Source organism: Gymnoscopelus microlampas (assembly GCF_963454915.1).
Source record: "Gymnoscopelus microlampas genome assembly, chromosome: 22".
NCBI classification, from domain to species: Eukaryota; Metazoa; Chordata; class Actinopteri; order Myctophiformes; family Myctophidae; genus Gymnoscopelus; species Gymnoscopelus microlampas.
The window spans coordinates 21225491-21240082 of NC_139959.1; the positions used below are offsets into that span (position 1 = coordinate 21225491).

At 42.5% G+C, this 14592-nt stretch overlaps 1 protein-coding gene across 3 annotated transcripts in view; it reads left to right on the forward strand.

Moving 5' to 3' along the window:
- Nucleotides 1-294: 294 nt before the first annotated feature.
- Nucleotides 295-14592, forward strand: part of arhgap29a (Rho GTPase activating protein 29a) — a 65825-nt gene continuing 51527 nt past the window's right edge. The window contains exons 1-3 of one of the 3 annotated variants that reach the window (XM_084049246.1): nt 295-482; nt 3706-3979; nt 4022-4188. In XM_084049246.1, the coding sequence (XP_083905372.1) occupies nt 3843-3979; nt 4022-4188 (304 nt within the window). In that variant the 5' untranslated portion in view covers nt 295-482; nt 3706-3842. Of the gene's footprint in view, nt 483-3705; nt 4189-7957; nt 8173-14592 lie in introns of those variants that run through there. The other 2 variants (XM_084049245.1, XM_084049247.1) reach the window with 2 other exon arrangements.

Below are 14592 nucleotides of genomic sequence, written 5' to 3' on the forward strand. Positions count from 1 at the left end.
AAATATATTTTTTAAAGTGATAAATGTTTAACAAAAAAATCTTATGGAGGTTCCTGGCACAAAACATTTTCAGATGGGGCTCATGGCAATTTGGGGGTCCTTGGCACGAAAAAGTTGAAGAATGAATCACTGCTCAAGACTGACTCAAACACACTAGACACCTGTTGTCAGGGGAGGGTCCTGTCTCCTCACGTTCACCCAATCACAAGTCACCCTGCACATCACATGGTGATAGGAGGGAGGAGGATTCAGGAAAGTTTTGGTTAGCGGCTCATACACACATACACACGCATAGCCACGCACACACACATTACAGGTCCCACACACACTAGTCTAAAGATCCACCTCCATGGGAGTCAGGTCATATACCGGGGATCTTCTCAATGCATAAGGAATAACGTGGCTCTATAAGTGGATTATACGGTCTGATCACGAATTAACTGATCCCCCCCGGGTTACAATGTTTCAGGACTCCACTGCAGGTGTGTGTTTGGTTTTTACACGTCTTTTTGTTTGTTTGTTTGTTTGTTTGTTTGTTTGTTTGCTGTGTACGGATCCTCTAACCCAGTGTTAAATTGATCCATTGGTAACTCTGAAAATGTGCAAATGTTCCATTTGCAGGCAACGCTTTCAGTGTGAAATGAACACTGAGGATTTTTGGTTGTACATGAAAATGATCTGATGATGATATCGGATACTGTAGCCAGTGTGATCTATCTAGAAGGGATGATAACGATATCGTAGAGCTTTATGAATGCACGTCCCAATATTATTGAACTTTGTGATTTAATTGGTGTTGGGGTGTTGTTTTTAGGCAGTTCTAGGACAGTGGTTCTCAAACTTTTTTCATGTCAAGGACCCCCAAATTGATATATATCTGGCCGCGGACCCCCGTCTGAAAATGTTTTGTGCGAGGGACCCCCAGAAGAGAAGATTTATTTAAAAAAAAAATAAGAAACCCCCAAAAAAATCTAAATTTACCAACATTTTTGATATTTTTCCAAAAACCTTAAAAAATAGCAGATATACAAGCTCACTTGTAGATCTGCTATTTTTGTATAGACAGCACATACATGGATAAAAGTGGTTAAGAAGATGATTTCCCGGGGACCCCCTGGAACCCCCCCCCCCTCCCAAGGACCCCTGGGGGTTCCCGTACCCCACTTTGAGATCCAATGGTCTAGGACATTTAATAGCCTATAGTTAGGAACAAGTATTTTTCCCACCCATCATATTTGTTCCCACTTTGCAACCCTCATGGATGTATGGTGTCAGAATCCTTCCATGATCAATGCAGCCATCTGCCATGTTCATTCAATCACTGAGTGACTGTCAGACATCAACCAGGTTATAAACATACAACTACCAAATGTAGGTTTATAGATCTACAGATTCAGGATGGTGGTTTTCTCTTAACCGTTATGTAGAACCCACACAGCTTTATTATTCAATATTAATGTCACTGCATCAGTTTATTTGCTAAATGTAGGTTATTATTACTGCTGTTCGCCTACATTTGAAAGCTGATAAGCATTATCGGCTATAGGGTCACAGTCACACTTCTGACTCTAGCAGACTGTGTGTGTGTGTGTGTGTGTGTGTGTGTGTGTGTGTGTGTGTGTGTGTGTGTGTGTGTGTGTGTGAGAGAGTGATGTTTTTCTTATTAGGCCTAATACAAAGGTTTGTTTTGTACATCCTCAGAAGTGAGACGTTAATTGAGACATACATTTATTTGACTTGTTCCTTATACCCTGCTCTGACAACCTGTCTGGCTTCAAAGCACACATTCATTAGAGCAGTATAGCCTATAGTTCTCAAACGTTTTCGTGCCAAGGAGTCGGACCCTCAAAATTATATGTAGGCTATTTGGCGGGCAGTGGACCCCCCCATCTGAACATGTTTTGTGCCAGAGACCCCACCAAAAGAGAAGATTTGTGTTGCAAAAAAAGGTTTCTGGGGGATATTTTTCAGAAATTCTTAAAAATAGCAGATGTACAAGCTTTGTGCCACGCTGCGAGCTTGTAGATCTGCTATTTTTGAATATCCAACATGTAAATGGATAAATTGGTTAAAATGATTGTGACGCTACATTAACTATCTTTGCTGGGGACACCCTGGAACCCCCCCACAAGGACCCCTGGGGGTCCCCGGACACCACTTTGAGAACGAATGCACTAGAAATCTCCCCTGAAACCCAAACATTTCTGATTCACTATTTTGTGATATCCCAGTAAGTGCTTATTACTGGCCTATGACTTCATTCATTTTTAGGTTATCATTGAGTGACTAATGGGTCTTAGTAAACAGCTGGTGTGATACCACCTGATACAATAGACCTGTCATAACTGGGAGATGATGTGATGAAGTTCCATTAGGTTCTTCTGGTGAGTTTGTGTTTATATTCAAAAAGAAAAGATCACCAGCACTCATATATTATTTTGCAATTGCATAAATTGCTGCATGGGCCTCCAGCCAAATTACCATCGCCTCTCACCTTAATTCAAGGGAATCCAGATTTCCCTGACCTGAGGCCGATTCTACAAAATGCCTTCTAAATCAGTAGTTCTCAAATGTTTTCGTAATTCAAAAGGATTCAACATTTTTCAAACACGTTAAAAGATTTTTCAAAAATGTTCAAAACTATCTGCTATTTTTGTATAGGCAACGGTAAAAGGACACAGCTGCTTTCCAGTTTTAATGGGTTAATGACCCTGAGTTTAGTTCTTAGAGAGATTTGTGTATTTATTTGATAGGTCCTATACTCATGTCGTTTGATCAAATACAGCAAAATGATTTATCTCGCAATAACTGTTTCAGATTTTTACAGGGCTTTCGTTCTATGGCACACAACACTATCAACTGATATAGATGCCTCTCCAATTGAGAGAGCACTGACAATGGATTTTACAAGGGGTTTTATTAGTATTTTCTATGGCCTGTTAAGATCCAATGCAACTGTTAACACCCAGGATACTAAGAGGTAATGGGAAAGTAGAGATCTTGGGGTCGAAATTGCAGAGGTTTGGTGTGAAATATATGGAAAAAAAAACTCTCTGTATGTAATAGAGCCTGGTCGATTCAGATAAGAAATTGCTGCCTGTGCCTAATAATATAATAATATCCTAAAAGGATATGTCCTCTTTGTGGGGGGGAATTCTTTCTGAACCGTGCACCCAGTAAGACGAGGGTTCCCAAACTTTTCAGTGCCGTGACCCCCCAAAATAATCTTATTTGAACTGGGGACCCTGACAAGCACTTGGAATTGTAGGAGTTGAGGCATTACATTTAGTTTGACTCTGTTCCACAGATACATATTATGAAATTAGCCGAACAACAAGCTCACAATGCCTCGCACTGCGAACATATTTGAATATGTTCAGAAGCATCATCCATAAAAGCCTAATGGTCTCGGATATTTCGGCTGTTTTCACAATGTTTGCCTCTTCCTTTGCCGTCATTTAAGTCATTTAAATTGTTACTTTAGAAATGTCCAGATATCCTGTATGTATCCACTTATACTATTACTGTATGTTGGTTTGTTTACTGAGTGAGAAAACAATGTTGCACATTAAGCTAATCATCTGGGGACCCCCTGGGGGGCCAGGGCCCCCAGTTTGGGAACCACTGCATTAAAAGAATGTTGCTTCTTGTTGCTCAAAGTTACTTTGAGATCACGTTTTCTTACTCCCTTTTCGTTTTTGACAGGACAATCCATCCTCGCTCCTGTGAACTATTGGATCTGAGAGGTCAGTCTCGGAACAGCGGGATCACCACGGGCTACCTGGGGAGGAGGACGAGGAGGAGGAGGGGGACCTAGTGGTCACCACCTAAACCTAAGAGCCATGCTGGCCGCCATGCTGCGCCAGAGTAGCGCGGGAAGCGACGGCGGCAGCGGAGGCGGCGGAGGAGCCAAAATGTCCATCTCTCGGTTCTCCAACTCGCATTTCTTCCCGACGTCGTCGATGGGCCCCACCACCGCTGCGGGGGGCCCCTGCGGTGGAGTGGTGGGGGGCCGGGGGGGCACGAGGAGCTGCTCGGTGATGATGGGCTCCGGTTTGGAGAGCAGCGCGGATGCCCCCGCCCCCTGCGGTGGCGGCGCCGACCCGGACTACATCATGCAGCTGGTCAGCGACGTGCGCAAGTTCGCCGACGTCCTGCTACACCTCAAGGAGGTGTTCTACTCTAAAGGTATAGACTGTGAACCGCCGTGTCGGCGTTTGTTTTGTGGGCTGTAGCCGCCAGCCAGTCAACTCTTGTGCACACATTGTTGCAGTCGGTCGCTGGAGTGTATACTCTCTCTCTCTCACTCTGTCTGTATGTCTCTGTCTCTCTCTCTCTCTCTCTCTCTCCTGCACACCTGTTTTGTCCTGCTCTGGCCTTGGCCGCGCGGTCAGTCAACCAATCTTATCTCTCCCGTTCTGTAGTTCCTCTCACTCACTCACTCTCTCCTTCTCCATCTCTGATACAGAAAACATGGTAACATTTACTATCGTTCCATGGCCTGTTGTGTGTGTCACAATGGAGTGGATTAGAACATATCTTGACTCAAACAATCACTGGCATCCATAGCACGTCATAGTGAAGCGGCTTGAAGGACTTTAATGCTGCTTAGGTCATGGTAGGTGTCGCACCTCAGCCATCCATCTCACAGGGGTCTAGCAATGAACAGGGGATAGACACCCTCGTTCTCGGGCCGATACCAAGCCACTCAGACCTACTTACTTACTTGTATTTGCACGCGTCCCCCATGGTCATACTTTTAGGTTTAATACAAACAGTCTCTACTCAAAAACATCTAAACACCTGCAGCATTCAACAGTGAACTATTGTCATCCAAGCTTACAGAGAGAAAATAATAAGACCAGTTTGAACACTAGTATCCCTATTCACAAGCTCCCAATGCGTTACATTGGGCCGAGTTGTAAGCTTGTAGATCGACTATTTTTGGCAAAAAGATTAGGTGTAAAATGTGTGTGCATTTGTGTATGATTATTGCATTCCAGACCTCGTACAGTGGGGGATAGCTTTTGGATCAACACCAAAGCAGGGCTAATTCATAGGCTGGATAAGAGTGGTTTGGAAAGAGGGGTCAGATGGGGGGTGAGGTGCTGCCTGGTACCCTTTTCCCTTCATTAGCACTAGTCAAGTACTAGCTGCCGGCTACGGTGCCCTGAGTAGGGAAAAATGTATCCCAGGCTTTTTGTCTGAGGGAGGTCAGCGAGAGTGCTTGACCTGCCTGGGAGGACCGGAGGTTTAGAGAGCTGGACTTGTGACCAGCCCTTTTTTAAGGGTGAGGGACTTTGAGTGGCCTGTCAGCGTCCCAAAGTTCCCGGCAGTAAATTAATGTGCGGGGAGCATTAGAGGTCTCAGTTTATGGGGTGGAAGACACACTTGATTTATATGATAGACGAAATGTATCTGGTTTTCTTAACGGTTTTCACACAGTCCATGAAACAAGTCTGGTTTGGATTTCATTTTGGTTAGGATAATGCCGCTTTGAATGCAATAACTTGTTTAGTCTGTTTGACGGTGCATCTAGCCTTTGGCAACTCATGACAAACACAGACGACAGTGTAGGGCACGGTGTCGTAAATCGCTGTCATACTGCAAATGTCATTGCTGCTTGTTCACTGATTTATTTTACAATCTGCCAGTCAGAAACCGGTTTACACTAACTGTATGAGTTCTGTTCTGCCATTTCAGAAATAACATAGCACTGTCAGTAGGGCTAGCTAACAAACATTTGACTGTAGTCAAGCAGCATTTGACAATAGTCTCCCGCGCCTCTCACCACATGTCATTTAAAAACCACATAATGAATGGGATGTTTATGACTAACTAGGTGATGATTTTGGCGAGGTGTTATTATCTCTACTTTAGTCACCTACGGCTGTCGTCGACTAAATACGTTATTTGTCGACTTATCAGTTAGTTGATTTAATAAGTAAACAAATCTGTAATCTGGATTGAAACATCTAGTTCTGTTAGCTTTACTGTAAAATTGTGTTTGCTGCATACAATCATGCATTGAAGGTACATCAGAGACTAGCAGAATAAAAGGATTAGGCTGTATCTAAGTGTATACGAGATGTGCATGGCGTGGAACAAACTAGCATAAAAATACAAATAAAATAAATCAACTTGTCTAATCTTTGTCGACTAAGACCAATCCAACTGATTATTAATCGTTTAATTGCCTATGATAGCGCGATCGAAGTCCACACATTATACACCTTCAATGTGCCTGAGCCAGATAATGAAGATCAAGATGCAGAACTACCAAAACCACTGCATGTGACTGTAAAGAGGGTATTCCAGTAAGAAAGCACATTGGCTAAGTACAGGAAAGGGCAGATTTGGGAAATACAACTTAATTGCTCTGCGGGAAACTAAATACGGAGCACTCCAGTGTGGAGTAAAAGAGACCACAAGGACAGAATTACAATATAGGCGAGTGTTATTTTGTTTGTGGATGACACTTTTACTTAATATTCCTAAGAAAGGTATGTTTATGAACTACCTTATTCTATGATAGAAGATGGAATAATGTGTATCATATGTCCTAACCCTTTGGTTGAAGCAATTCTCAAAGTGGGGTACGGGCGGGGACCCTTAGGGGGTTCCAGGGGGTCCCCAGCAAAATGAGTTAATATAGCTTCACTGTCAGTTTAACCATTTTAACCCTATACATCGTCTATTTAACCATTTTAACCTCTTTACATCGACTATTTGAAAATAGCCAATCTATAAGCTCACAACACAGCGCGACAAACAATCTTGAAAAAACTAAACAAAACAAAAACTTTTTTTACCAACACAAATCTTGTATGGGGGTCCCTCACACAAAATATGTTCATAATTATAACAAATATTAATTTGGGGGGTCCTTGACATGAAAAGGTTCAGAGAGAAGCACTGGGTCAAAGGTGTGGCATGTGCTCCACATGCATAAAAGAAGGAAATGGGCTTTAATGGCAGTGATCATATCAGGGTGATTTGTGTTGTTTAGGGTCAATAAACATCTTCAAAGTGCCAGCGGGGTTTTTCTCTGGTGGGCGGGGCTTTAGCAGAGCGTGACAACACACTGTTTTGGGAATCACCGGCTTATGCCATGATTGGAAGTGATTTAAACCCCAAGTAACCCCCGCCGCCCTTCTTTAATTTATGACCATATTGTCTCTGCAACACTTGACAATAGTCTGTGCTTCTCATTACCCTGTCATGCATTAGGGAGGAGGGGGAGCGGTGGGGTGGGGGGTCTTTCTTTTGCCACACAGATCAATGGTCAAGAGACCCCCAATATTCAGTTGAGAACTCCCTCACGACGGCGTCTGTATTCACAGTCAGCGATGTGCGGCTGACACTCATTGTCACAGCACGCCATCCCTCCCCACTGTCCCCAGACCCAGCGCAGGCCCACGTTAGCTAGCTAGCTGTGGTGGCTTTTGGCTGAAAATACATTTTCCCATGTTAAGAATAGCTGTAGCTCCCTGGGGATGGTCTCTGGGGGGGGGGGGTTCCTCAGCCAGACTCATGTTGTTTAACCCATTAAGATCTGAGGGCCGATTCTACAAAATCCCTTCTAAATCAGTAGTTCTCACACTTAAGATTTTTCCAAAAAAAAAGAAAAGCTACAAAGCTTTTGAGCTTGTATAATCTGCTGTTTTTGAATAGCCGACGTGAAAATCAAAAAAATGACACGGATGCTTTCCCGGTTTTAATGGGTTAAGACGGGTTTTGTTTTTTTAAAGAAACTGTTTATTTTATTTTCCCTCCCGTGCACGGCGAGTCGGCGACCTTAAATGGCGATTATCGGTTGGTCGCCGGGGCCAGTGACGCATGTCTGATTTTGTTTTTTTGCCAGTTTGTCTGAGAAGACAGTTTTTTGTGTGTGTGTGGGTTTGGGTTTTCATTGTTGTCAGACAGCCCGGCGTTGTTGAGTTGAGGGGCCCGACAAGCTCTGTCTTTAATGACATCTCCAACACACTGTGGCGGATTTTTAAATTGCTTTGAAGGTCGTGAACTTGTTGCGGTGGCCACTCGCGTGAGGGACATGTCGGTAATTGCACAGGATTATTGTTGTGGGGCTGCTGCTTCGTCTTAGCCACGGGGGTCACGCAGGACATTTTCTGACCTGATGACGAGAGGTGGAGGTCAGCCCCGTGGTCGATGGTAAGAAAGAATTGAGTCTACATCAGGAGATTAGCACGACAAACCCCAAGACTTTCCTTTAAACGCCTTGTCAGCAGGTCTGAGTTCACCAAAATAGCTGTTCATGTCTTCGTGTCATGTCTTCAGATCAATATCACGATTATTTCAAACTTTTGTCTCGATTACGTTTAATGAATGCTTATTTTAAACATTGTAAATAGAAGGATATTTTAGCTGTGTTTTTGCATGCCATTTGTCGGTGTCCATTCATGTTTTATAGGAAAAATATATAAAAGAAACCTTGCTTATCGGTTATTCGGTTAAAAGTCGGTTATTGGTTCTAAATATTGGTTCCGAAATGTTTTTGGTTAACTGTCCAGCCCTATGCAGAGCGAACTTCAGAGTATTTGGGAGCTGTGTGTGTAATGTACTTCTAATGGCATGGTCTATTTTAAGAGCCTCTGTGTACTGTACTGTACTGTTTGTGCTAGCTCGGTTAGGGTCAGGTGTGTCATTGGTGTTTATATCTTCTTTCACACTGCGAAGCAGAATGATTGCTTGTTTTGTGCGTCAGCCATTTAAGATGGAAAACAACACCCGCGAGCAAATGTACTCGGTGAAGCTGAAGCTGTTCTCCTTGAACAGGAATACTGTACTTGTTGACTGTTGTAGACTACATAATAAGCCATTGTTTACCAGCCATTTTTACTTAGTCCAAGGTTTAGCCTGTGTTATTAGTACTTTTCAAAAGAATACTTTATGGCATGTTTTGCTTTATTTCATAGTACAGTAAAGACTCAAGAGATGGCATAGAGGGGTTATGAGCCACATTCAAACTCATTACATTGCTAATTTGTCTTAAAGTTATGGCATAATGTTGTTTATAACAACACAACACAGAATCTTGCACCATGCTGATGATATGTACTGCAGTCTATTTTGATATGGGACTTTATGTCATGATAATGCAGACGTCTTGACTTTGTGTGTTCCAGTCTGTGTGAAACCTGTTTTTTAGACCACCTACGTACTTGTATTGTACACTGTGTTTATCTGTACTTCCCTCATCACGATCTGTCTCCATTGTTATTCTGTACATTTATGACCATAATAGGTATGCTTTTCCTAGTTGTAAAACTAATTGCCCCCCCCTCCCCCTCCCCCAGCCAGGGTAGTAAACACTAATTTAACTTCCACTGATAATGTCAGGCTGTTTGTGGGTTGGTAGGTCACAACGCTCGCATCTGTGTGTAGAGGAATCTGAACACACGACTACACACACCACTGTGAGAATAATTTTCAGAACACAAATTCAGTTCCAAAAATATAAAACAAAGGTTACAGTAAAGGAAGATAGGAGCGCTGCAGTATAGATACACAGTACAGTATCACACATTTTTGGTGGAAGAAAACGTTCAGGAACATTCAGTTCCATACAGAACATTATTGACCTTCACCTGTTTCCATGCACTCCACTAAAGTGGCTCTTGTAATCAAGTTTAATGTCTGCAAAATGCTCTTGCTGTGTGTGTGTGTGTGTGTGTGTGTGTGTGTGTGTGTGTGTGTGTGTGTGTGTGTGTGTGTGTGTGTGTGTGTGTGTGTGTGTGTGTGTGTGTGTGTGTGTGTGTGTGTGTGTGTGTGTGTGTTTTGATACATCAGATATCCAGGTTTGTCACATAGCTATTATTGAGCTCTCTTGCTACATATTAACCCCTTAAGGCCTATACTTCATCATCCAATACACAGAAAACACACAAAATAGCTGATCTACAAGCTCACACACTGGCGTCATTTAGCTATTTTTTTGAAAATGTAGATAATTTAGAAATAGTTGAAAATGTTTTTTTTTTTACATGTCATTCCCAAAATGGGGATATACCATGTTAAAAGTGATTAAAATGGTGTATACTGTGTGCAACTAGTGATAACCTCTCAACGTGTTTCTCACGTTTCTTTGTGGTTCTTGGTGTTTGTCGTGGTCAACTGGATTACATAACGTCTCTGTCGGGCAGAAACCTCTTATCTCCATACTCTAATGTTTGTACTTGTTTCGTAAATTAGCGCCCTACTTCATACTACAGCGTCGCACAAAAGCATCAAAAGTAGCAGATCCACAAGCTCGAAACACGGCACGAAGCCTTGAGCTTGTTTTGAGCTTGTAGATCTGCTACTTTTGCAATTTTTTTATTTGAATCCTGAAAAAGTAACAGTTTTTGACATATGAGGTTTCCACCCGATGGAGACGAGGATAAGGCACATTGCGTCACACAGCAGACTGAACACAACTAGGTCATGGGTGATATGACGTCAAATCAATATCCATGATTATTTCCAAATTTTGCCTTAATTTAATGAACGATTTATACTTTTTTTAAATAGTGAAAGTATCCGATCTACAAGCTGACAACGGGTCGCAACACAGCTTGTAGATTGGCAATTTAAAAAAAAAATGTACGCCACCATTGTACAACCCAAGTATAATTCAGGGTCAAGTGGTTAATCAGACTAATCGATTTAGTAGTGAAGAAATCTATAATTTTGTTGTCATGTCAAACGTTGATATATAAGAAATTAAAGCAAATATACACTGTATATAGAAAAAACTTGCTTCTAGGTTATATGAAGATTAAGTCTGCTATTGGTTCTAAAGATCGGTTTTATTGTATTTTTCAGTTATTTGCCCCAGCCCTAATACCAAGTGCTTTTTGCCTCAACAAATGCCCTACTACACTACAGTAGTACGCACAGCCTGGGTGTATTTTTAACTACTCTATCAATATTGACCTGAAAGCACTGCGGACGTTGCCACAGCCAGGTCGAGCTAATCATTTTGATCGGGGGAAGGCTGGAGGGTCTCTCTTCCCCTGACTGTCTACTGCAGTGGTAGCATTTGCATTGTTCCGGGGGACCCCCAGCAAAATGAGTTAATATCACAATAATTTTAACCACTTACCATATTTTACACTTTGGTTATAAAAAAAATAGCAGATGTACAAGCTCACAGCACTATCGAGAATTAGTTTTTGGAATAATTTCAGTTTTTTTTAGACAAAACTTCCCTTCTGGCACTAAACATTCTCAGATGGGGAGGTCCGACATACATTATATGTACCCCCAAATACATATTAATTTGGGGGTCCTCTCCTTGGTATGAAAAAGTTTGAGAACCGACTGGTTGTACTGTGGCCTCCAGGAGACTAGTTGTAACCCCCCCCCCATCATCCATCCATCCACTGCTCCACCTTCCCATCCCCCTCCCACATACCCAGCATTCCTACAGAACAAATGCCCACTTGTTGCCTCAATAGCTTCTGATCGGCACTCGGCTAGATGTGGTGGGCTAGAAAATAGAATGTGTATTTAACCCCATTATATGCCCCCCATTTCTATTTGTGGATTTTTGTCAGGAATCAGGATATTTGCTGTGTGTGTGTGTGTGTGTGTGTGTGTGTGTGTGTGTGTGTGTGTGTGTGTGTGTGTGTGTGTGTGTGTGTGTGTGTGTGTGTGTGTGTGTGTGTGTGTGTGTGTGTGTGTGTGTGTGTGTGTGTGTGTGTGTGTGTGTGTGTCAAAATCATTTCAATCGGTGGTCCAGGACTCTCCAAATGATGGATCGGTATCATCATCAGTCCCAGAAATGTATCTGGCATTGAGGCTTTAGCTCTGGGGGCATAATGCTTGACATCATGCCTGAGAAAGGGGGTCCAGGACCCCTAGGCGGGTCCTCAGAGTTACTACAGGGGGTCCGCCAAATCATTTTTTTACCACTTGAACCCCAGCATCCCTATTCTGGGGGGAACATTCACCGAAAATAGCAGATCGACAAGCTGACAATGCGTCACGCTAGATCTGCTATTTTCGGTGAAGAAGTTTGGTGTAGAGGCAAATAATAACACCCAAGTAGAGAGCCAAATGTCAAGTTTACAAAGTATTTAGGGTTTATAAATGGTTAAATATCTGGAAAATACAACATGAATCCAAAATATTTTAAAAGTTTGTAAATAAACCAAGAACATCAATTTACACACTGATGATAGTGCTGTCAAGCAAGTCTATGACGCAATCTATGAAAAAATACAATAGGTGGGGGCGGGCATCCCTGCTTCATCTCTCTCTCAGCTAAGGGGTCCTCCTTGGCCTGAAAAACATTGAAGACCCCTGAACTAAAGCAGTAAAACCGCACGTGTTCATCATGGCAGACTATAGCGTCAACAGCTTCATCTTGTCTTAGTTCTGTAAAAGCCTGTATGACTCGCATGCCTCAGTGTGTGTCATTTCTTAAGTACGTCACTCAGGGCTTTCAAAACAGCTGGATTTTTGCACAGATCCCCACCAAGACTCTCAAGTCACACTCTGCACCTCTCTCCCTCTCCACCATCATCAGGTGGTCTCCTTCTCTCATCCCCCCTTTGTCTTTAGCTAGAGCAGTGGGCCTCAATTAAAGTAGGGTCCGGGCGGAGACCTCAGGGTTCCTTGAGGGAGGTTCCAAATGGTGAATGTTCCCCCCAGAATAGGGATGCTGGGGTTCAAGTGGTTAGTGTGTACACATACTGTAGATTTGGCGGACCCCCTGTAGTAACTCTGAAGACCCCCTAGGGGTCCCGGACCCCCTGTTGAAGGCTCCTGATCTAGAGACTATACCGCTGTGACTCAGGCACTCAACAAAAGAAGTTAACAACTTTTATTATTTACTGCAGCAGCAGTCTATAATTGAACGGCCGCATATTTACGTTACTCTCTGTGACTTCATGCCAGTGGTGTTCCCCAGCCTCTTTCTCACTGTAGTTACTGTATGTCGGCTTGGAATTTTAATCATTAACGAGCAGCACCTTGAAACGACCCCACAGGTGTTGTGTAATGCATAATGCTATGCTGTAATGTACAGCTCGAATGAGTGACAATTTCCAGGCAGCAAGCCAAAACAACTAGTTTGGGGAATTGTGAATTCTGTTGTTCTGTGGTTGCATAATTCTACTAGAACATGGGTCTTCAGCAGGGTGTCCGGGACCCCTAGGGGGTCCTCAGAGTTACTAGAGGGGGTCCGCCAAATGTTTGTGTGATAGGAACCCAGTGTCCCTATTTCTGGGGGGACCATTTGCCGAAAATAGGAAATCTACAAGCTCACAATGCATTGCAGCGCTAGGTCTGTCACAATTATTTCATAATCGTCTAATCACAATTATTTGAAATAATCGCAATTATTTTGTCATAATCGTCATTTGTTGAAAATTGATTGATTCGACTTTAACCTTTGGGGTGGAGCCAAAGGTCAAAGTACAGAGCCTATAGTACACAGCAAAGCAAGATCTTTTTCTTTTTTCTTCTACTGTTTTTTTCTTTTTTTCTTTTAAGAGAGCGGGATACCAAAGATTTGTGGGAAAGTGGCTCAGCCTCGGGTCCTCAGAGAAAACCAAAAATGCTGTTTTAGTGATTTCGTAGGGCTAAATCACCCCGTGTGAAATACCAGCCTAAAATTAGCCCCCAGTCGGTCCTTTCACTAGTGTCCATCCCCATCCCAGACGTCTTCAATGGCTGAAGCCATGCTCTGTTTAGATGGGTCTGTCCCTCTGGGTCCTGCGATCCACTGTAAAGCTTCCAAATCACATTCTAGCCCTCCAAAAAAGCTCCTTTTATGGTCGCTTTGAGCAGATCCGTATTTGAAGCCATTGTAAATTTGCCGTAGAAGCACACAAGACCACTAAGACTTGGTTACTTCAAACTTTTCCTTTGAAGATCAGGTTACAATCAGTTGAGTATTAGGGGGGACAAACAAAAAACACATTCCGTTCTAGTCTTTAAAAGACCATATCGTTGCTGTCGGGTAGAAACCTCCTATCTCCATATTTTTACTTTTTGTGTTTTTTCACCCTACTTGATCATGTTACAGCTCAAGCTTGTAGATCTGCTACTTGTAGATCTGCTACTTTTGATATTTCTGAATTTGAATCCTGAAAAGTAACAGTTTTGAACATATAAGGTTTCCACCCGACAGAGACGATATCTGTGTTTTTGCATGTCGTTGACTAGAACTCCTACATTACTTAGTTTGCTGTATTACTAATTACTATGTTTTCCAAAGCCACATTTTATTTAGATTTTGGAATGACCCTATTCCCTTTTTATCCCCAAACTTTCAGGTGATGCAGCTTAACATTATCTGCTTCTATGGGCAATATTCATATCAATTAATAGGTTATGGATGTTTTGGACCTTTTGTTTGTCATACATTCTGTTGTGTGACTGTCTTCAAGTGGGTTGTGAATGACAAGTTAGCAAAGCACAACATAAACGTAACTTTGACAAAGAAGGTTAGGTGTCATAATAATAAAGTTGACTGTTGGTTCATCGTTGCAGTATCTCAAGCAAGTGTCAAGTCTCTGATAGTCATACCACGCTGAAATGAATGTAAGCCTGTGGCTTTCTGGTTAAAAATGCATAAAAAGA